The sequence below is a fragment of the Acyrthosiphon pisum genome, chromosome A1, assembly GCF_005508785.2.
Source record: "Acyrthosiphon pisum isolate AL4f chromosome A1, pea_aphid_22Mar2018_4r6ur, whole genome shotgun sequence".
In the NCBI taxonomy this organism is placed as follows: Eukaryota; Metazoa; Arthropoda; class Insecta; order Hemiptera; family Aphididae; genus Acyrthosiphon; species Acyrthosiphon pisum.
This window is the reverse complement of record NC_042494.1, coordinates 43,223,881-43,248,509: the sequence shown is the minus strand read 5'-3', so window position 1 is coordinate 43,248,509 and position 24,629 is coordinate 43,223,881. Positions and strand designations below refer to the sequence as shown.

Below are 24,629 nucleotides of genomic sequence, written 5' to 3'. Positions count from 1 at the left end.
CCTACATGGCGTATTTTTGAAATAAAAAAATGTCCAATAGTTTAAAAAAGCGTAGGTGGGGAATAATCTATTATTTTAGCCATGAGAATATAGATAATATTTTTTGATTTTTTTTTTAGATTTTAAATTTGATTATTTATACGAATAATCGCTAGGCTGACCCACCGTCTCCGTTCAGAAACGATTTTCGTCATAGACATATTATTATATAGAACAACAGACTAGATAGCCGACCAAATTTTGTAACTGAAGCCGCGTCCACCATATACCCTAACGGCAATGTTTACACTTTTATATGATAACACTATTTGATGGGAACAAAAATTAATTAATTGATGTTTGAATAACAATTTATTGAAATTTAAAATGCTATTATTACAAATTCTTGATATTAACAACTGTTTTTTCCTTTTATGTAAGTTTGTAAATTAAAATTTTGTTTGTACGACAAATTTAGTGATGTTGGTAAATCTCGAGGGAAGCGAATAGTTTTGGATTTAATATTTGGTTAACTACACAAATACACAGTTCACAGTTGGACTTTCATAGTTTTTTGCAGAGCTAGGCTGACCAACTTTATTTAATGGTCCATAATTTATATTTACATATACCTACCAATAAATTAAACAAAACAAAACACATTATTTTTTGAAAATGTATTTTATTTAGTTATAAATTATGTTAATTACTAATTAGTAATTACAGTTATATACTACCTACTGAATATTGTTATGGATAATTGGAATTGGTAATAGATATTGGTAAATAACATTTTTTTTGATATCTTGTGATGGTAAATAACATTGATGAATTGTATTGACTCAATATACCAATTATATTTTTGAAAATGAATGTAAAATGTGAAACATTTTTGCGTTAGGTTTTGGTATTTATTGAATAACATTATATCTACTATAAAATTATTTTAGTTAACTGCAGGTACAATATTATATATTTTAAATTTATAAAATTACGAAAAAAAGATCCTCTTTTGGTGATTGAACATTGCCAGCTTTGCTCTGACGATTAAAACAACCACGAACCATGCAAGAATGAATCATAGTAATAGTATAATGAATTATGCTATTATAGTTAAATTTTATTTTTTTAATAAAATATTAAAACTGTGAATATTTCTCATATTTTTTAATTATAGATCCAATTCGTTACAAATTCACGGGCCTATAAAACTGACTTGTGCATAGCAGTTCATGGTGAATATATTAAACAATATTATAGAAAAAATCAATGGTGGGCAAGTTAATGAAAATAATTTTACAAAATCTTATAACAAAAAGAAAACAACAATTTTTACAACACAAATTCAAGTCGTCTATTTTTAGTCCATTTACCCAGCAGGTACATCGTATACACCGTCATACCTTGGCCCATAATATAGTTCATATGACAATATTATAATAATTTAATATACATTTTTTGTTAAGAATATACATTTTTTATAAATACGGGCTTGGGGGCGGTCCCTAGCCCCCACCCCTGGAGCCGCCCCTGAATACCTTCCAAAAATTGTTTCCATATTTATTTCGATAATCTTATTTTCTAATCTCATACGTTTGCTTGTATTTATAACGAATACGGCAATATAAATTATAATTTATAAATATCTCGGACGACTTTATGTTTTGTCCATTGGAATTATTGTGGTATTTACCAGAAACCAGTAAATGTTATTGATATAATGATTTCCATTTTAAGACTATGATATTTAGTTTTAAACCTGTTTTTACGAATTGGAGAGTTAGATAAAACAAAAATCGGATTATTCAATACCGAGTAGATCATTAAATAATAGAATTCGTGAAAATAGCCAGTCCCATACAATGGATAGTATACTAATTATTACTCTTTACTGTAGTACCTATAGAATATAGATTATAATATAATTTGATTATTATGAATTGATGATATTATATTATTAGAAAAATAAATTACCAAAATTGAATGAATAAGTTTTGTCTCTTGGTTCCACACATGATAAAAAAAATTTAATTAACTTAACTGTACAATAATGATAATTAACTTTAAAAAGTTAAGTTAAGACAAAACAACATTTAACTGAATAAGTTAATAAGTTAAAAACAAAAAAACTAACTAGTTAAGTTAAAAAGTTAAAAAAAATATTAACTTTTTAACTTAACTTTAACTTTTTAACAAGTTAATGCCCACCTTTGGAAAAAATAATAAGTATTACGTACAATTTAAACGAGGGAGACGGTGTGGCCGAGCGGACTAAGGCGTAAGTTGCGACGCTTACCGTCGCCGGTTCGAGCTCGGCCACGGGTGGCAATTTTTCTTCTGGCAGTCACGATGTCCGGAGACAGAGGCCGCCATATCCCACACGAGCATGGCAGATACCTACGGGTGCCCACTTAAAAATTCTGCCAAAACAAATACACACGTGTTCAAAACCTACAGTACCCTCCCCTATAGTTCCACAGGCTAATGACCTCAGTTGTTGAAACCTCAACCCCCCCCAAAAAAAAAAAAATTTATACGAGTATTCTGTTCTTTATTACCTATTGGATTAGCATTAAAGTGATTTTACTGATTTTAGTTATTGAAGTGTGAAAAACTGAAAACCATACAATTTTACAACAATATTATGCTATATTTGTGTAAATATAAGTTTCTTTCATTCATTCAAAATTCAATTCATTTCAAAATTGTTTTCTTCTCCATATTATTAACTATATAATACGGCTATATTTTAATTTTTAAAATCCAAAAAAAGATTATGAGCTTTTTAAAATTTTTTTTTTTAGACCATGCTAATATTCAAAATAGTTTTAAATTGTAAATTTTGTTGATGTAGATACATAATTATTATTTTTTGGATTATTTACTGGAATATCAGTGATTACTTGCAACGTATCGGACTGTTTCAATTGTTCACATAATATTGGCACTGGTGCCCGTTTTCTAATTAGATATGAATATTGTGCGCAGAATAATAATTCATGGGCGTCAATGCCACTGAGTTAGATGCGGATGATATAAAACGGATCATCTGGCCAGTGGTAAGTATCAGTCTTTCGTCTGTGTCCAGTCGCAATCATTCAACGTAGAAAATCGAGTCAACTCACGAACAAAATCACCATGCAATTCCAAGTAAGTCGAATCATGAATTCGCTGTTCCAACAGCATGCGGTTCAATCGTCGAAAATTTAGCGATCATAGACGTAATATTGCTACGGTTTTTTTTTTTTTTTTTAATTTCTCGTTTGTCCCAATTGTGAATCGACAATATATGCATACACATAACATGTACTTTTACTCTATAGCTCTGATAAAACCCGATCTGATATATAATATTATAATCCGTTGGGGTTGAATATTTGAATGTACCTATATTGCTAGTTGCTACACATCGTGAAGATCCATGAATTCCAAAAATCATCATACCCCGTAATAAACACATCATACGGAATTGTCGACATTCTATTTATTCCTAAAAATTGGCCAAACACCTAACACACCACCTATAATATGGCTATATGTATAATACACTTCTAAATAACTAAAAAAAAATTGCAAATTGTGCGTGTTTCAGATGACTTTCGCAGTTCTCGCCGCGGCCATGTGCTTCGCCGCTGCCGCTCCCGCAACCGAAGAAGTCAAATCGTCGGCTGCTTCGACGTCGGCCCAATCTTCCGTTTCGGGCACCGATCGTAGCAAACGGTTCGTGGCCATCGCCGCACCGTACGCCGCTGCACCTTACGTGGCTGCCGCACCATACGCCGCCGCACCTTACGTGGCCGCTTCACCGTACGCCGCTGCACCTTACGTGGCTGCCGCCGCCCCATACGTGGCCGCTCCATACGCCGCCGCCCCTTACGCACTTGCTTCCCCACACGCCGCCCCGTACGTCTCATCGTACACCACTTACCCGTACGTAGCCAAGACCCTGGCTTCCCCGTACACTTACTACCCATGAACGGACGCTTTCACTCGTGACTACTCTCAGCTATATTCGGAAAGAAGTACGACGTGATGGATTTTGCTGCCCCGTCGAGTTACTTTTAAATTAAATAACTTTATAAAAATAAAATATTGTTTAACCCTGATTGGAATGTATTCAAAAATATGTCTTGTTGAAATGTAAATAAAAATTTAATTTTTTCCAATGATTTATTGTACGATTTTGTTTCCTATGAAAGCATTGGATTGGCATTATACATGTTAATTTTTCTAACTGTAAGGTACAAGAAAATATAAATAGTCAACAATTCAAAACAAAGAAATGTGAATAGTTTCAAGAATTGATATTAATGGGTTTGTGCTGTTTGCTTAATGTACCTTAATAATAATATCTTTCCGTGTGCAAGTATTCAAACCCCTCTTAAACGGATCCACTGATTTTGATGAAATTTTTTGTGTGTGTTTGAGAGGGTCTTTGAATGGTTTAGATTCATAATTGGACCCAGTAGGCTCAACCCGGGGAGGTGCTTAAACAGGTATTTTAAGATTTATGATGGAAATTGTTGTTTATAAATGGTATTATTATTATTATTATTATTATTATTATTATGTTACTATTTGTAGAAATAGAGAATTTGTAGAAATTAGTATTTATTTATTATTAGTTACCATTGGCTATTCGGGCAGATCAGGTACAAGCATGCATCAAATCAAATTTTCGCACATATGTAATTTTCACAATATTGCTTAACAAGGTAGCCGAGTTCCACTTATAGGTTATAGCAGGTGAATTGTCTACTTGATATGGTGTCGTACATTGTCCGTGATCTGACGTAGTCGGATTGCCTACCAGGGGCTGAGTTGCACTGACTGCAGCGAGTTACACCCAAAAAGAGTTGAACAATCACATTTTTTTTAAGAGTTGTCATTTTTTACGGGCAACGAAGTGCGTGGGATCAGTGAGATCCATTTATTTATTATTTAAGTAGGTGTTGCTCTACTGCACAGTAGGTTACAAAATACAAGCGGGTCACTGTAATGGATGGTATTACATTTTAATTCAATGATACAATATCATTGATACGAAAAACAATTCTGAGCGAAAACGGTCAGTCAACCTATGATATATTACTAAGTATATTTTATGATATAATTGTGAATAAAGTAATTTATTTACCTATTAATGAGGAACCTTGTTTTAAATGTTCAATCCTTTTCTATAAAAGTTGAACATTTTATAAATGTTACCTTCAAAATAATTTTTAAATTTTAAATTTGATAAATGTTGTCAAAATTCAAACTTTAAATGCTTATAAAAAGAATGTGTGCGTGTATTGTATTTTTAATATTTTTGCTTTGTATTAAATTCTTACGCTTTTTGTCCAAACAAGTACAATTTTACTGACATTTATAGAAAAAACCTCGCATTTACTTTCACATCAAAAAAGATACTGTTGAAGAAAATCTAAGCATTTTACTGTCCTAAATGGTGATGATAGATTCAAATAAAAAAAAAAACACACATCTTTGTTAAATCAATACATTCACTGCTCCGCTCAGAATCTAAAATATAATATAAAACGTTAGAATATATTTTAATTATGAGTTATGGCGTTTATGATAAATTGTGTACTTATTTAAAAAGTGAATAGTTTCTAAATATGGCATATGCCTATAACTCTATTAATAAATACTTTATATTGCTATACATTGTCATAAGAGTATACGTTTATTGTACGAGTGGTCCGATAAAAATCAATTCTAAATTCTAATACGAGTTCATAAACTACAGTAGAAATGTAGAACACTAGAACCAGATAACTGATATCCGATAGGTACCAAGTATGTTCAGACAAATTAAAAAAATGTTTCACACAATAATTGTATATTTTATAATATATTTATAGGTTTCTTGAGGCCCGCTGAGGCCGCTACCTCAGAGAAGTGTGGGTCACAGCAGAGTTGCTATATAAAGTGACAATTTTATTTTAAACGATGCGTAAATGTTCCGTGCAGTCAAAGGCGCAATTTTTTTTTTTTGGGTGAGGCTTATGTCCTAATATTATAATATCGAATTAAATAAAAATAAAAAATCTGTAGGAACTGTTTGAGTGGCTAATGAAATTGTTGATGGCGCTTATTCAATAAATCCCTCCTATTCACGCATTTGCAAGTAGACAATAGTACTATGTGCATGTAGACCATGCATTATATAGTTGAATATAGTTCAACAAGATAATATAGATGGGGCACCATCGATAACATGTTTCCTGAATTTTCGGCGACCGTGGTCTACATTGCAATATTTCATACACAATATAAAATATTATGGTATACTCAGGAACTCTAACCCAGGATTCTACGACACCATGGTATGTCCCGTATACCTATTTATAATATGTAGGTATCGTGTCACCGACATTTTGTTACCTACATATTAATATTAAATATACGGTCATACGGAACACGACACTACTGCGTGGTGCATTTTTTTTGTATTGAACGATTACTGAGCGTTTTGTTGTATTGAATGGAGCTCGACACGTGTGTCGAGCAGTAAAACACGATATCTAGGTACATATTATTTAAATTAGTAGGTACCACATACATCTTGATAAAAAAAAAAAGTTATAAATACGCATCGTGACCTTTATTCTTCGTTAATATTACTTAAAACTAATTAAATTCAGCTGTCTTGTATGTACCCATAGTCTATACCTTTATTTTGTGTACCTACCTACTTGACGCGTCATCCATTTTCTGTAGATATGTGAGCCGATATAATATATAACTATATAAGGTATTAGGTAAGAGTGTAAGACACATAATATCATAATTTCAGTATGTCACAATTATATTCTATATTATTCACAAGGTTCCTTAGGTGATTGTTATTCATACTCAGCAGTTCACGATAGTCCATTGACCATTGTAATCGGTGTTATTTATCTCATTTCCATATTTTAATTTCCAAATATTATATGTGTATACAAATGCGGGGACAGAGTGACCGAATGGACTAAGGCTGCAGTACATCTTTCCGGACAAGGTTACATATATTATATAGAAAGAGATAGGGCAGAAATCACTATGGGTTTAAATGGTAGATATTCTTTAAATCTCTAAAAATACTGTATCTGGGTAACCAAACTAGACTTGCAGAATAAGCCTACTCCCAGTGAACATCATATCCATATAAAGATATAAAAAATGCGAAGCTCAATATTTACAATAAATGTATACATACATTTGTAAAATCAAAGTTAAACCTTGTTCAAAATATAATATAGTTGAATAACGCACAGTGTGCCGATTTTCAGTAGGTATAGAATTATATCATATAAAATATTATTTTATAAATTTATATAATTTAACCATAAAAAATACATTGAATATATATTTAAAAAATCACCCATATAAGGTCCCAATATAAAAATTGAGTTAAAAAGTGGGAAAGTATAAGTACCACTCTGGTGTAGGTACAGTAGGCACATTGAGTGGGTTACTATAATAAACGTGATGAATTTAAATTCAATGATAAATCATTGTATACAAAAATCGACTGTGATCGGAAAAAGCCTATATTATTGAGTGCTCTCGATTATATTTCATTAAATATTTATGTTATATGCTACTGTAGTATTTTAATTTATTAGTAATACGGTAGGTTGAATTAATTTTTGAAAAAATTGGGTTTATTATGATAGAATATAATTTCAATATTGTATCATATATTTTATAACTGTCGCGGAAACTTGATTTGAATATAGTTGGCGGAAATTTCTTTAGAAAAACCTTGATTTTCTAACAGCTAGGTTAGGCCAGGTTATAATTATATGGATAAAATTATATTTTGCTTATTCTATAATGTTATTTCCGCTAAGCTCTGGAAAATTGACTCTCAGCAATAATAAACTATATCTTATTTTTTTTTTCCTTTTTATTTATTTTGTGCATTACAAATTAAAAGTACCTATTCAAATGTTAAGTAAGCTGTGATTTTTAAACGCAGCAACACGATTAAAAGTAATATTGCATGAAACACGCACAGAAAAATTTGGCTGTCTGTCTGTTATTATAGTCTGTTTGTCTGGAAAATGTTTGAATAGAAATGAATGAACAGATTTTGACGGGGCTTTAACAGGTATATTTTATTACCTGCTAAATAAAATAGTTATTATGATTGGATATAATTGTACATAATAATATTAATTATATATTATTTCAATATAACACTGTCGTTTTTGTCCTCTTTAAATTGTTTATAAAAATATATACATAAGGTGATTCACTAAGCACACTCACCCCTATTTTTTTCTTTAAAAATTAATTTGTTCAAATTCTGATTTTTGAAATTTTTAAATATATCTACTTTAAAAACAAATTTTTCGAATGCTTGAATTTTTTTGTACTACTTATGGAGTGTCCCGTGGTGATACAAACATATGTAAAACGCTAAAACATTCCAGTGCTTTATGTCTTGTTAATAGTTAGAGTTTGACCATTAGTAGAATTCTATAATAATGTAATGGGTTAGCAATAAAAATAAATTATGTAGGGTGGTAATGAGCAATTATTATATCTGTCAACATTTTACTCAAATTATTCAGTTTCAATTTGGAACTAAAATAATTTGTTGTAAGTTTTATTATTATGAAAGGTAGACGTTATAAAATTAAAACCAGCAAAAATATACCTAGTCATTTGAACACTCGGTATGACGACCAGACTCGTCTTTCCAATAATTACATGCTTCTTATTTTTATCTTTAGCAACCAACTAGAGATGAAGAGTCTGCTGTCAAGTTTTGTAGACTCAAACTATATATTATTATTATACAGTCTGCAACAGCCGACTTTTTCTGTTGTATTTCTACCAACGTTTATCGTCAGGTATATACTGAAAAAATAAATGTCAATGAGCTTATTATTGCAGTTCATCGAAAAAAGAAGATATTAATTCTCTTCATCACGGTGGGCATTAGGAATTCTTAGTGCATTTTTTAAGGATTGCAACGCTACAGTTTATTATTTTTATTACGGTGATGACCTTGCGAGTGCGATGCAGCCTGAATGTCTCACGTTCTGTTTTCACTTAAACAATCAATATTTTTTTTACTTTCTGTAATGTAGTTAATAATCTATAGGAACAATGTTTTTTTTATGTAAAATGTATTTATGTATCTCTAATACATTTTAGATTCATAATTTGTAATGTGTATACTTATTTAATTTAAATAGCACACAATTAATTAAATAATTATAATAGATAATAATAATTATAAGTAATAAATAAATCTGAAGAGATAGAAAATTAGATTGAAAACTTTCTGCAGATGATAATAATTTGTCGTTAAAATGAATAATTAATTCATCATTATTCTCATTCACGATAGCTAATATTATTAATTATTATTGTACCTAACACTATACAGTATACAATATATTACCTATAATACGCAAATAATATAAAACAATGTATTTAATTTATTTTAAGTTCAAATCAGAGGTATTCAAATTGTTTTATCCCACGGCACCTTTCGTTTCTTTACAACACATTTACTGCTCCAAAATCATTAATGTCAACAAAAGATAATATTAATATGTGTTTAGTATGTAGGTGTGTTTATAATGTATATTATTCAAGATTCATCAATTATCAGCACGTGTCACTGAGAAGTGAGAACACAGTTTTTTCAATAATTCTTATTTTCAATATCGTAATGCCAAAATTATCATCACCATTATCATTATTATTCTTTTTCTTCTTTTGTGGCACGGCTACCTTGACCAACACTCACGATGCCCCCTGGGAGCCGTGACGCACAGTTTGAATACCCCTGGTATAATTAGTTACTATGGCAATTTACTACCCTTATTCGCTAATACTTATGTTTTAAAAAAAAAAAAAACATATTTATGAGAAAATTATACAATTATAATTATAATTACAATTATAATTTATAAACCAAAATTATATTAATAATATAATACTTTATTCAAAAACCATAAATAAATTATGGTTAAAAATATATATTTATTGGTTGATAATAATAATAATAAATTAATGGTAGTTAAAATTAATAAGTAATCTATTTATATTATCATTTTTGTAAGTCTTATATTTTCCAATTGAGTTAGTTTATTTAGTAGCTGTGTTCAATTCTTAATGAATATTTTTATATACGTAGTTTAGGGTAGTAGAGTAACATTTCAGACACTTTTTCTATTTAGAAAATAGTATTTTAAATAATCGAAGATCAAAAATGTACTGGTTTAAAGTATACCTACTTGTGTCTAATCGTCTAGATGAACTTTTTTTCTGTATCTAAATTATCTATTTGAAATCGTTGAGTACTTTTGTCTGTCATTTATTATTGTAGTAATATATACGTTTTGATATAATTGATTATTCAATATAGGTAGGTACTCTTCTGAAAAACATCACAGTTTGAAATCTTCGTTAAGGAATTCAGCAATGTATATTACCATACAATTATATATTATTATGAAATCAATGATCAATATCAATTATCAACGTCACTGTTAATATACCATAATGTTAAAATGACGTATTGAAGTTATATTTATAACGAAATTATTATGCTCTGATGTCTTTCGTTTTTGTATAGCTGCACAACTATATAATAAGTAATAAGTAATAATTTAATATCAATAACCTACCGCAATAACGTGTTTACACTGTACATGTTATTCAACAAATGCTGTTGAATTATAACTTATGTATTAAATTATCGTTGTGTTATCAGACCGTCCATCGGCGATTACAATTTATTGTTTTGGCGTCATCATTCGTCGGCGACGACGACGGTGTCGTAATTACAACTGTCGGTGGTGCGCAGAGAATAACAATCGGACGTTAGACCATCGAATTGACCGTATATAAGGGGCTAACAGACCAACAGTGGTCATCAGTCAATCTACGATCGTACACATCGTTGAAAACTTTCAAGACACCAACAAACTCGTCAAAAACAAAATCACCATGCAATTCCAAGTACGTATTGTATATATATAATGTTATATTAAAGCCGTACACTTTATCGTTATATTTAAGAATTTCAACCTTTTAATATGATCATCGACAACACGGTCCATATTTTTACTTTTCATGTCATCATCATTTTATATAACATTAAAAATAATATGGTCATTCGTCTTTGACTTAAAAATAATCGTACTTATACATATATTGAATTATAGCTGTTATACATAGTGTGTGAGATTATTTTCTTCGTTGCCAATCATATTGTTCTATGTGGTTTTAAAATGTTGCCTATTTATACAGATCACCTTGTTTGAAATGACAATGATTTTGGTCTCAATTGTTGCTGTATTAAATTCCAGAGATTATGCTAGATAATTAGTATTTTTTAATTTAGGTAAATAAAAAATAAAAACATTGATATGGTGTTACTTAAATATTTTCAATAGCCAATTCATACAGCCGATTTATTTTTAATACTTAAAAGTATGATTTATATTTTTTTAACTTTCATTAAGTAAATTATAACAAAATAGCTGGGTAAGTTTAGAGTTTAGACGGTAGGCTGGTAGAAGTGTGTACTTTAGTAATCAAACCGATATGTAAGTACAATGTACGAGTGGATAGCGTTGATCATCCTTTGAAACTACATATTCCAATAATGATCCCTTCTCATTTATTAGTTTATTAAAAATGTGTAATACCTATATTAGTCACTCAAATAATAACATTACTCACAATATTTTATATTTTATAGGTTTACATTTCTTTTCAAAACTACTCGCATTTAAAAATTAAATTATATCATTATAATAGTAGCATTTTTTGTGTCTAATCCCTACGGTTTAGATTTTTTCATTCTTATATCCCTCTCTGGAGTAAGACACTCTGCTGTATAGTGTGCTTGAGTTAGTCCAGTAAAAATTCGCGATACGATTAATGACGTAATTCTTTATTATTAGATTTAAGATTTTATTCGTTCGTTGAAAAACTACTATATTATAATATTGTATTGTTTCAGGTGTCTTTCGCCCTCATCGCTATGATCGTGTGCTTCGCCGCCGCCGCCGAAGATGCCAAATCCGCATCCGACAAGTCCGCGGCCACCAAGTCTGTCACCGACAGAAGCAAACGTGGCCTGTACGCTCCACTTATCACCTCTCCGTATGCTCCAGCCTACACAGCGCCATACGCAGCTCCATACACCGCCCCTTACGCTGCCCCGTACGCTGCCCCTTACGCCGCCTCTTATGTTGCCCCTTACGCAGCACCGTACGCCGCTCCATACGTAGCATCCCCTTACGCAGTCGCCGCCCCATACACTTCTTCATACGTGTCTTCTTACGGAGCTTACCCATACGGTTATGCAGCTTCACCATACGGTTTCTACTAATCAACAACAACTTCTTCAAGATCGACATATTATTATTGATATACACCTTTATTATGTCAATTATATATACCGTAATACGAAAACACATAAATTCAATTAAATATAATTTTGTATTTGAAAAAAAATTATACACAGCAGTGCACTGTACCTAACTAATATAGGTACGTATTTTCTTGTAGTTTTGTTATTTTGTAAATAAATATATCTTAAAATCATATATTTCGTGTTTTATCTTTTCAATCTTACACACTTTTAATATATTATTATAGTCAATCAATGATTATTGATTAGGTATCAATTACAACATTACGTTAAGGTACTCGTACCTGAGTAGTGGGTAGCGTCGACACTGTTTACGAAAAACTCGAAAATGTTGAACCGCTATTAAAATTAATTTTAATGTTTAAATATTAAAACTATAGTGTTTCGTATATGTCTTGAAAATGACATAAAGAATTATATTATGTTCACAATAATTTTGTCATCGTGTATAATGTATATATATTTACATAATATACAACTATAGATATACGAGTATACGACGAGTATATAAGAGAAACGTGAATTCAGCTACTGTACTTTTCACCACCCGAAGGTTCACTGTTTTAATATAAGTAGGTACAGTAAATACACCTGTCACCCATATTGCTATATTGCACATCTACAATGAAATATATTATTATTACTGTCAATGTAAAACCGATGAATCATTATATAGTATTCGACAAATTAATATGTGAAAAATATAGGTTGATGAATCAATAATAGAAACAGGTAACAAATTACATTAAAAATTTAAATTCAGTGCGTAGATAAACATAATATTATACATATACATTATACACACAATGGTACAATACTATAGTGTTATGAAGTTTGTTATTCGTATGAGAATGAGATCAGAAATTATAGTTAATATAAGTTTATTGAAATTAAGATTTAAAAAAAAAAAAAAAGATTTTTTAGAACTATATATTGAATTCATCACTATTCACTATTATAATTCGTATTAATAATTTACGGTATATTTATTCACAGAAAGATTTGTACTTGTACAATTTGACATTATTTTTCGATTAAAAGGTATAAAGAAAAGATTAGTTAATTATTAATTATAAGAAAAATATAAATTATAGAACATAACGCGTAAACCAATATTTTTTTTTTGTTCCTTTATAGAATCAAAACATTATTCACTCTTTACTATTTTTACGAAAATATATGTTTATATATATGTAGAACTATATACAATATACATTATAGTGTTATACACGTATAATGTATAGTTTGATTGTATTTAGTTACATGGAAGTATAGTTGATAATAATTAATAATTAGTTGTGAATTGCACAAACAATTGTAAACTAATAGCACAAATAACTGTTGATTTCAATTTATCTATACGATTCCACTGGTCATTAATTTATTTTAAACCCTCTAACAGAATGCATACTAATCTATAGTAGGTAATATAATATATCAATATCATACTTCCATCATAAATTTGACTTTTTACAAAATCGTATAAAATGTATCTTTTTGAATTTCTAATCTATAATAGATTTGTTCAAATGGTATTTGTACATACCATTCAAACTAATGAAAATAATATTTATCATAATAAAATTTGATACATTTTTATTTTGTTGGCGACTATACTATAGAAGGGAAATGGAAAGTGAGACATAGGAAAATATTATGTAGATATTGTACTATATACTTTAGTCACACAGCTTATATAATTAAGTCACACGATTGAATTGAATTTTCGCCCCTTGTACGTTTTTATTACCATACTTTTATTACAATCGTAACATATTATTTTCTTGTCCATTTTATGCACATTATTTTTAAATTTTGGTTTTTGCAACAGTTAAATAATTAAAAATATAATAGCATCATAAAAAAGTGGCTATAAGTGGATGTCGCTCTGCTGTACAGTAGGTTACAAGTGGGTCACTGTAATGGATGGTGTTAAATTTGAATTCAATGATATATAATATCATTGGATAAGAAAAGCGATTCTGAGGGAAAACGGTCAGTCAGCCTATGATATTACTGAGTAGGTATATTTGATGATACTATTGTGAATAAAGTAATTTATACATAACATATTTACGTGGAACCTTGTTTTGAATTTTTAATCCTTAGCAGTTAGTTATAAGAGTTGAACATTTTATACATTTTTAACTACAAATATTTATTAAATTTTAAATTTGATATATTTAATCAAAATTTGAACTTTAAATGCTTACAAAAAAAATTGTGCCTATGTATTTTCAATTTTTTTTCATTTGTTATTGTGACAATAAACCAGAGCCTTACATTCAATTTTCACGCTTTTTTACCCATCAAATAACATTTTATTGATGTTTATAGAAAAAAAACTAAAAAAATTGAAATCTGACAATTTCCATAAACAGCTCAAAACGAGCCAAAATATTTTCAAAATTGTATGGTGTATAGAAAATGAAAATATGAACATTCAGTGAAATTGCCATGTATCTACAGTTATTCGTTTTTGAATTACAACGAAATAACAAAATCCTTTACGTGAGAAATGGAGTGAATATCCAATCCTGTAAAAAGATGAAATTCAAACGCTCATAAAAAGACATTTTTTTTTTGATAAAAATAAACAAACTTATTTATGATCTTTATTAGATTTTCAAATCTGAGATTTAAAAAGAAACATTGTTATGAATTTCTAACTCGAAATAATTTTCAAATTTTCGTCAAATTTATATATTTTGTCAATATTTGAACTTTAGATGCTTATAAAAAAAAATTGTGACTCAGAATCTAAAAAATTATGCAAGTATCTTTTTAACTGTTTTTTTTTATATTTTTTTCAAGTTTATTTTTTATATTCTGACCCATCAAAAATCTATTAAATAGTCAATTTGTGGAAAATTAAATGAAATTAATACTATAATGTAAATATGTAATAATTATTATTAATCAAATTCATAGATTAAATATTTAAATAAACTATTGTATTATAGATAACAATTAATTCTAAATATTACTATACCTACAGTAAACATTGATAAATATTTATAAGCCACTAAATCCCACCATACAATTATTATTTTAATGAAAAACAGTACAAAGACTAGGTATCTTAATTTTAAATGTTTGAATATTTGTTAGTAATTTTCAAATATTAAATAATTCCATAATAAACATGAAGCGTATTTGTTTTTGTCAATTAAATCTATTACGTAAAAGTGTTAAATGTATCTATATACAATTGTCATTACCTATTGATTATATTATACATTTATAACATTGTGCACTCCAAAAAATCTGTCCCATTATAGTTAAAATAATTGTTCATGCAAATTTGTTTTGATGTTTTGGAGCTCCATAACATTTTTAAAGCATACTCAAAAAGTAATTCATCTTTTAATGTTTCTAGTATATCAGTATTTTTGGGATGTACGTAATATTACTGTTAAGTTTTGGTACAAAATAATATTTATTTTTACTTGACACCATTTTTGTAAATAGACTTTAACAGTAATAAGTATATTTTCGTATATCATCAAAAATAAATCAATATTTGATGTCGTGTATGACGTCGGCCGCTGGTTGATCCTGGAACGACTACCTAATGGCATAACTCATAATAATAATGATAACCTTTGACATGGTTAGATAATTTTTACCTTCAACCAGTACAACTTTATTCTTTCATAATATTATTGTTACCCCACCATCAGGAAATAAAGTAAATGCTTGTAAACACAAGTTTAATTTTTTTACACTTGGTAAAACTCTAAATGACCTTCAAAGATCATTAAATTAATTTAGTTTAAAAATATACAAATACAAAAAAAAAATAAAATGTATAGTGTCACTAATGGGTCCCTCAAAAACTTTAAATGTGGAGCTCTCTCACATTAGCTTATTATTTTAAATATGAATAGATTGTAAATACCTTATAAAAAAATTTAAAATTTAAAAATAAAACATTTGGTAAAATAAAAATAGGTAATAATTATGTTTGAATTAATTATTATTATTAACTGTAATTTATATTTAAGTCATATCTAAGTAAAATTAATTATCTAAAAAAAGATCCACCATACTACTGTTGTACCAGTTATGTGGTAACTTGCGAATTGGGCATATCAATAGAAACATTAGAAACAATTTTGTCTTTAGACACTTTGGTATGTAATTTGTTATTTAAAATTAAAGTAATTATGATGAAAACACTTGTTTAAAATTTAAATCTTATGACTTGTTACTTTAAAAACATAAATGTATTACCTATGCTTTACAAGTAGGTATGTGTTTTATACATTTCACAAAGAATTACGTAAACTAATAAATGTAAATGTAACAAGACTTCAAAAACCATATAACCCCCAAAAAGTAGGTCACCATGAATATTTTCAATTGAGGTAATACAATTAACACTACCCTAAATAGGGTAAGAATGGTTGAAAATCTAATCAAAATGGATTCAGGTCAGTTCTTGATTACTATGGTTCAATAGTTGCATGACTAGTATAATTTAAACACCATGCAGCAGGTACTTCAAAAAGTCCTACGGTACATTAGTCACCGACTCACCGACCTGTGTCCTCACGAAAATAAATTATTTTATTATTAATAAATTTTAATTTCTAATAATATGTCTAACAATAATATGTCTAATATGTATAAACATATACATAATATTTATGAGTTTGTATAAAATCCGGTAGGGATAAACTTTTTGGGATTTCTTAACTGTCATTATAAAAATTGTAACTTATGTCTAATTTTTAATGATTTAAATACTAGCACTGAATTTTAAAAGATTATAGAGATGAAATAGTAAAAACTATTAACTAAATCGCTAAGATATATTATTACTGACACTTTTGAATATTCTTCGAGAGTGGCGCTAAAACTTTAATTATATTATCGTATTGCCCGTTATATTATCCTTATAATAAATCAAATGTAATTCCTACAATTAATATAATATACTTACCTTAGTGTTTAGACCGTTATTATTTTAATGAATACCTATAAGCACTTAAAATTTAAAATGATCTAGTTTCATACTATGTACTTACTCAAATACATGAAAAATAAGCATTTTGTTAAATTAATAATTAAGATGTATTGGTGCCTACTGCTAACTTGAAATAATATTATGTTGTGTTTTATATTTCGTATAGGTATTGTACAAAATACTCAAAAAGTGTCTTTTGTACTTTCATTTTTATTGGTTTGTGAAAGATATTATACTATAGGAATATTGCTATAAAGTTAAATAAAGGTACTTACCTATATAGTTATAATATATACTTATAAACAATTTTAAATTTATATAATATTATAGTATTTTGATATCGATTTCTAGCTAATAAGTGATGTATTTAATATTATTATTTATTAATAAGCCACAACAACATAGGCTTGATGAACTTGGCAACGATGGCTTTTGGTATACACAATGAGACAATATGAATATGTGGTTAGATAAAGGATGTTAAATTTTTACATAGAAAGAAAAAGCGGTTGGGGGGGGGGGGGTAGTTAAACAATTTAAGTTGACGTGAAGGCGTGTTTAGATTAAGTTATATAATTTAGTTAATTTTAAGAAAGTAAATATTTTTTGGATGTCGTCCGAATTACGGCCTAGTGCTTCGTGAATTTATAATCATTACAGTTGTTGTCGTTTAAAAATTATAGGTAGCTGGTAGGTACCTACCACAATAATTGTACTGGTTAAAGGTTTCCGTGTCGCATACCATGGGCCATATGGTTGACGGTTGTAGTTAGGATTTAGCTGTTTATATTGTTACAGGAGTTCTATGTCATTCTAAATACATTTTTTAGAGTTATACATTTGTACAAACTTGAAAAGGTATAGGTTACTTCTTATAATATTTTTCATATTACCTACTTACTTGTAGTTATTTGTATTTTGTAATTGAAATTTTATTTAAAAAATATATATTGAAAATATTATATATTTTAAATTGTATGATAACATAAGAAATTTATTTATAATAATATAATAATCGTTTTCATAATAATTGGTTTTGCAATACTAATTTTATTATAATACAATTAAGTACGATAGATATTGAAAAATGAAATCCTAAACAAATATTGAACCAATATTATGTATATATATTATAAATAAGTATCCTAATTATGATTTATTGATAAGTGACAACGGACCCCCTAATTATAGGATTATAATGGCATTTTACGCGGTAAAATTACTATATGTTTTACTATGTATGTATCAATATGTCACTATGCCAAACGCAAATTATAAATATTTTCGAAATATATGAATAACTCGTATAGAAAATTTTACTATAGTATAAAATCATTTCATCGTTAATATTTAATATTCGGGTTGAATTGTTATTTATTTATTTTTTGTTAGACACGAATATTGATTATATCTATTGATAATTGAAAATATCACATTATCCAATATCCGTAGTACCTACTTTTATAAAAATACAGAAATTAAATAAAAATATTTACTATTATATAATAATATAGTTGTTGATTTATTGAATTATCGTGAATTAAATAATAAGTAACCTATTCAAATTTCAAGTTGAAAGAAAAAATAATAAAATTTGAATTTAGTAAATATCTTCTTCTTTATTGAGTTTGGTAATATTTATTTCAATAAATTAGATTTTAATACGGAATGGTTTAATCGCCATTAATAAAACATACATACGGATACGACATAGGTACGGGTACGACATAATATACTGCCTACTAGCTACTTTCATTTGAAGTTAATTTAATTTAATTTATGATTTTAAATTTTTTTATTAATTCATAATATATAGTTTACCTGTTATTTATTAATTGGAGTATAAAGAACTCATTGCATATAATAGCTGTTATCTAGTTTATGTGTAATATCTATAGATTTTATCCATAATTTTATCGATTTTAATCTATTCATATATTCATTACTTATTTAATTTAAATTAAAAGATTTAGAACTGTTATTTAACATGTTGAATATTTTTTAATAAAGGAATAATCCCTATTTTTTATTTTTTTAAATATTAATAAACCAATAAAGTATAAACGATAACATCTCAGTTTGTAATAGGTGTATAAAAAGTATGTATGCCCCCCGGGTAATTTTATTTTACGGATCTCCAAATGAAATGATTGACACCCGAACCCAATAAAGCTATTATTCACCGATTCTAAAGCTTACAATAAAAGATTATATACCCACAAGCCATTAATTAGTAATAACGGTAATACTTCTTACATTACCTATACAATCTTTGTTCAACTTCACTTCTATCTAAAATTGTGTTTCTAAATTATATTATCGTTCCTATTATATACGAAAATTGCACCTATATATTAGGCATCTGGTTTTATTATAAAATGTTTTATACACATAGTGAAATGAGTAAAGAATTCAGTATATTATAAAAACAAATTACAGTAATTTACACATTTACAGGTTAAAAATGTGTTATTTTCAATCTTTCACTTCTCATTTAATGTGTAATCAAGTTTATATATTGATAATTATTTTTTGGAAGTATTCTAAAAGAAGAAAACTCATTCATCACGTTTGCGTTTCTTAGGAATAATTAATAATATTATATAAATATTGTTTTTTTTTCTTCAAATACTACATATAATATTATTTTTTTATTTTTACAATACCTACGTTTATTCTCAACTTCAAGAAACAAGTGTAAATAAAATAATGTGACAAAAATCATTTAAATGTATTAATATTTAGGTTTACCTACCTATGTAAAATGAAAACACTAAATAGTGTCTAATCACATGTCGCCTCGTAAAGTCGTAAACATTACGCCTCGAGTCAAACATTAATATTTTTATACCAATAAATTACGCGATAAACAGCTTACCTTGGAATCGACCACGTACAAGCTTCTATCCGTCTCATTTGTCGATAATGGTCTTATTCTTACAGCCACCTGAAACAGCATATTAACTTTAAATGTATAAACTATATAGATATGTTTTTTTTTTAATCATCACAATACATTAGTTAGTACATGATAACGAGATATAATCTGTTAAAATTAAATTTTGGCTATTCGAGACTCGAATAAAGGAGTGGAATATTTTCGCTCATGAGATGATTTCAGTGAACGAACGAATAAGAGCGTTAAGAGCTAGAATTATAAAAATATATCAAGTAATTGGTTTTATTGAACATAAAAAGTACGCAAAAGAAACCGGTCGTAAAATAAGAATTTAAAACGTAATTTATTCATATCATTTAATTTATTTGTCACTAAAACGTAGGTAGATATGCTATATAATATCATAATATATACTATAAATATTAACATGCCTATATAGTACATTGTGTACAGTGTACAGGTATTATTGTATATATATTATTGTATGTTATTGTATATATATATAAGTACAATTTTTAATATCATATCATATAATATAGGTACCTATATGTACCGGTTTATATAATAGTTATAGTTAATACATTATATGACATTTAGTATATTCAGGATCAACCATTTACACAATTTATTTTTAATGAAAAATGTTATCATCGTTGTTTTTAAATTCAATTATTTAGATTACTTATATATTCTTCTATATTATATAATTCAATTTATTTATTAAACAGTAACTTAAGACGCATCAAGTTGATTGTATATCTAAATATAGAGTTATACCTTATAGCTACCTATAATTTAAGTGTGATGAAAAGTTTGAAATGTTATATATTTACTATTTTTCAAGTTGATATTGTTAGTAGTTGCCAGTTTGTACTTTCTATAGGTATTGGAAAAGTGGCAACTATAATAGGTATGTTGATGTTATTTCTTTTTTTTATAAATTATCTAACTATTAACACAACATTTACCTAATCTATAGCATCTTTCTGTTATCGAGAAACCTTTTTTTTATGAATGGGTATCAAATTTAGTTGGAATTTAAGTCTTTGATCTTATTTAGATTATACATTAGAATAATTTTCTAATAATTACCTCATATACATAATAACATATTAATTTTATTTATTATTTATTATGTTCAATCGTGTTGAACCACGCAATTTAAAACCATGTAGTTGAAATAAAAAAAAATTATATAGCTTATTATAACTTAAGTGGGCGTTACATTTTTAAATAAAATATAGGTAACTTCTCGTAATAATGGGATTTGTTGGAAAAAAACTGGTTGTAACTATCGTCAATTTTTTAAAATTCAAAATACTACGTTCGAAAATTTTAATGTAGACAGACTGTATATTTGAAACGTCGTTTATTAGTAATTCAGTAAAAGTACATTTTATAAACAATAGATAAAAATTGTGCCGTCGCCCCGCTCGGAATTATTAGTACTTAGAGACATGTACAATGTACATAGTTTTCCTCATATTTCGATTGCAAAAGGATAAAATAAATCCTTAATACGCATACGACATATTACAGCGTACACGCCACTCCTTTTATCTTCTTATCTCAATATTATAGATACTATTCATATGCAATTTAATACGAAGATGCATATTAATTATTAATTATTAAGTATTTAGTTCACACGCCGAAAACCATTCATAGTTATAGATACATATTAGGTATTCCCATGGCATTTCGAGACATTAATCAAAACTTTGTTCGAGTATTATCTTCTCGACGAGTTGAATACCTATAATACTTATAAAGGTACTTTGATGGTTTCACCATGTATACATTAAAAAAAAATTATCTATTAATCTTCGAATTTTACAACGACGAAAACCACGATATGTACTAGCCACTAGGTATAGTGTTGCGTATTCAATATTTATAGTTTATATTATACTGATTGAAACAACACGTTCGCGAGACGATGTCGGGGTGTTTAAAGAATTTAAACGAATACGGTGTTTGGTGATTTTTAAATTGATCGGGAGGGTTATTATTCTTATATATAACAAAGAAGCAAATATAATATACTCCTTGCTAGGATCACACTTGATTCCGCCCATTTTCATCTCCGCACCCATCCACCAAACAAAATATATTATAACAACGACTTCCGTTACACGTCTTCTAACGCTAATTTATAATATAAGTATAATAATATATTATGATACTGCAGTCAATGTAGTAAGTTATAGACATATTATAAGTGTACCTACAATGCCCAAGTTGTTAAACACATGTGGATAATCATACACATATAAAGACTAATCATAGGCGCCAAGTGTATAATGGGGCATGCTACAGCCCCCCAAAAAGATTGATTCAGGGCTCAGCCCCCAAACGAGTTACTGATGCAAAATATCTTTCTTCCTAAGAAAATTATTCGTCCTATTTTTTTTCCAGCAAAAAACCCCATTGTAAAATAGATAGATTTATCGCTAGAATCGCTTAGAATCATAAATTGGTGAAAAAAATCTCAGGGAGTATACTGTTATCAATGAAAAATCCTATGCGTCCTTTTGTCATCCTATACTATAACTATAATTATTTTAAAGGTCAAAAGGTAAGACTAAAAAGCTAGTCCCAAATGATATTTTAAAAACTTGGCGCCTTTGAGATCAATGGTCATTCGAATTATATCTTATAATTATATGGGACAAATTCGAATACATATTGTATATCCGCCACAATATATTTTATAACTCACGCACCTAGAACAAGATCACCACAACTATCAAAATGTTATTTTTGAGAAAAATCGTTTTGAAGTTCAAGTTAGATATTAAAAGGAGTTTTTCAAATTATCATTTCACTTACGTATTTGAAATTAAAAACTGAATTGTTTACAAGCCTTGAAGCATGATTTAGGTACAATACAACATTTTAAAATATTAATAGAGAGCATATATATATTGTATTTAATATTACACTGCGATATTCACAAATTATGAAATGCAATACCATAACTTTTAATGTTGCTATTGGGCATTCAACACATAACACAAAAATTAGTTTTACCTATTCGACGTGAGAACGCGATAAATATATATTATACGTATATTTGTATTATGCCACAAATCGAAATACGATTAGTTGGATAATTTCAAAATGTATAGTGTTACCACTTACCACAAATAAATTAATATAGTTCTTTTGATTTACAATTGAAAATTTAAGACTGGCACAATATTTTTCGCAACAAAAGTCATATTTTGTATGCATGGATACAAACCCGTATATATGCAGTAATATCTAAAAATCTTGGTACCTATATACACTTTGAATAGTGGCGGTCATCTCGTTCTATTATTTATAATATATAATATTATATATATATATAGGAGTACGATAATATTATTATAATGGTACAACCGCAATCTACCAACGCGATGAAAAATTCTATCAGCTATAAATAGGAATTACCATGAGTTTTTCTTCGACGGCCGTTGACTCCTCCTGCCGGAATTCCGGCGCGGAAGACACGTTGTACGGCGAGCCGTTGGGGTTCTGCATCTGCACCGTGGACGGCGACATGAATATTACTGTTATAGGTACGTACCTAAATTGACGCAATAGGGTGTATATTATTATTATTTGTTGCGTCCAATGGCCACGACAGATTCCGCAGATAGTTGATAAAAAAAAAAATTTTAAATTTTTTAAATAATTATTATTGTATACACGAAGAAGACCGATTGTAAATGTCGTATAATATTTACCTATAATATTATAATATTACTATAATACGACGGCGAGGCACGTATCGAGTCCCCTCGGCTGCAAGACGTGCAGGCGACGGTTCGCGGAAAAACCGGCGGAGATCGGCTTTTCATGACGGTGTCATGGATGCTCATATTATAACCAATGATATACTACGATAACTGCGACGTCGTCAGAACGATATTTTAATTATATTATAATAATAAATGATAGTTGTGCGCATATAGTCCACGATTTTGTAATGTGTGCCGCGGCGGCGTCGTCGGCGTCCAAACTGCTGGCGTATTATAATAGACGCGAAAAGTCGCGACGGCTTTTCGCCTCACGCCGTATGGTAGCCACTGGCAACTGCGCGATACATACAAATCGCGTTCACCTATATATATATAATATGCATTATTATTTTCATTATTATGAGGCATATTATATGCGTCTTGCGATATTGCGACGTACGTTATTGTTGCAAACCGGACGTGTAAAAACGCACACCGCGAACGTATCATGCATGACCGTGGAGTTACCCTGCGCCCCCCGTAATATTTATCAGTTCTTTTAATAACTCATTAGCAAAATCTAAAAATCAATTTACAATTATTTTGCAAATTATTGGCATATTTTTTTAATCAATCATTCAAAGTCGGAGG

At 28.6% G+C, this 24,629-nt stretch overlaps 3 protein-coding genes across 5 annotated transcripts in view; 2 read left to right on the top strand and 1 right to left on the bottom strand.

The window, feature by feature from the left end:
• The window catches only part of LOC100165633 (kinesin-like protein KIF19), a 57,637-nt gene extending 33,313 nt beyond the window's left edge, over positions 1-24,324 (bottom strand). For 2 of the 3 annotated variants that reach the window (XM_008187775.3, XM_029487087.1), the window contains exons 1-3: positions 23,985-24,324; positions 23,689-23,824; positions 20,230-20,298 (exon numbers count right to left, since the gene is read on the bottom strand). In XM_008187775.3, coding sequence (XP_008185997.1) covers positions 20,230-20,298; positions 23,689-23,799 — 180 coding nt within the window. In that variant the 5' untranslated portion in view covers positions 23,800-23,824; positions 23,985-24,324. Of the gene's footprint in view, positions 1-20,229; positions 20,299-23,688 lie in introns of all 3 variants that reach the window. The other variant, XM_029487086.1, reaches the window with a different exon arrangement.
• On the top strand, positions 3,045-4,148 carry LOC100168043 (uncharacterized). The gene is given in 2 exon segments (NM_001162302.1): positions 3,045-3,129; positions 3,572-4,148. Coding segments are annotated over 2 exon segments (396 nt in total). The 5' UTR covers positions 3,045-3,117; the 3' UTR covers positions 3,956-4,148.
• Positions 10,870-12,554, top strand: LOC100166008 (vitelline membrane protein Vm26Ab-like). The gene is given in 2 exon segments (NM_001293437.1): positions 10,870-10,956; positions 11,966-12,554. Coding segments are annotated over 2 exon segments (384 nt in total). The 5' UTR covers positions 10,870-10,944; the 3' UTR covers positions 12,338-12,554.
• Positions 24,325-24,629: the final 305 nt, after the last annotated feature.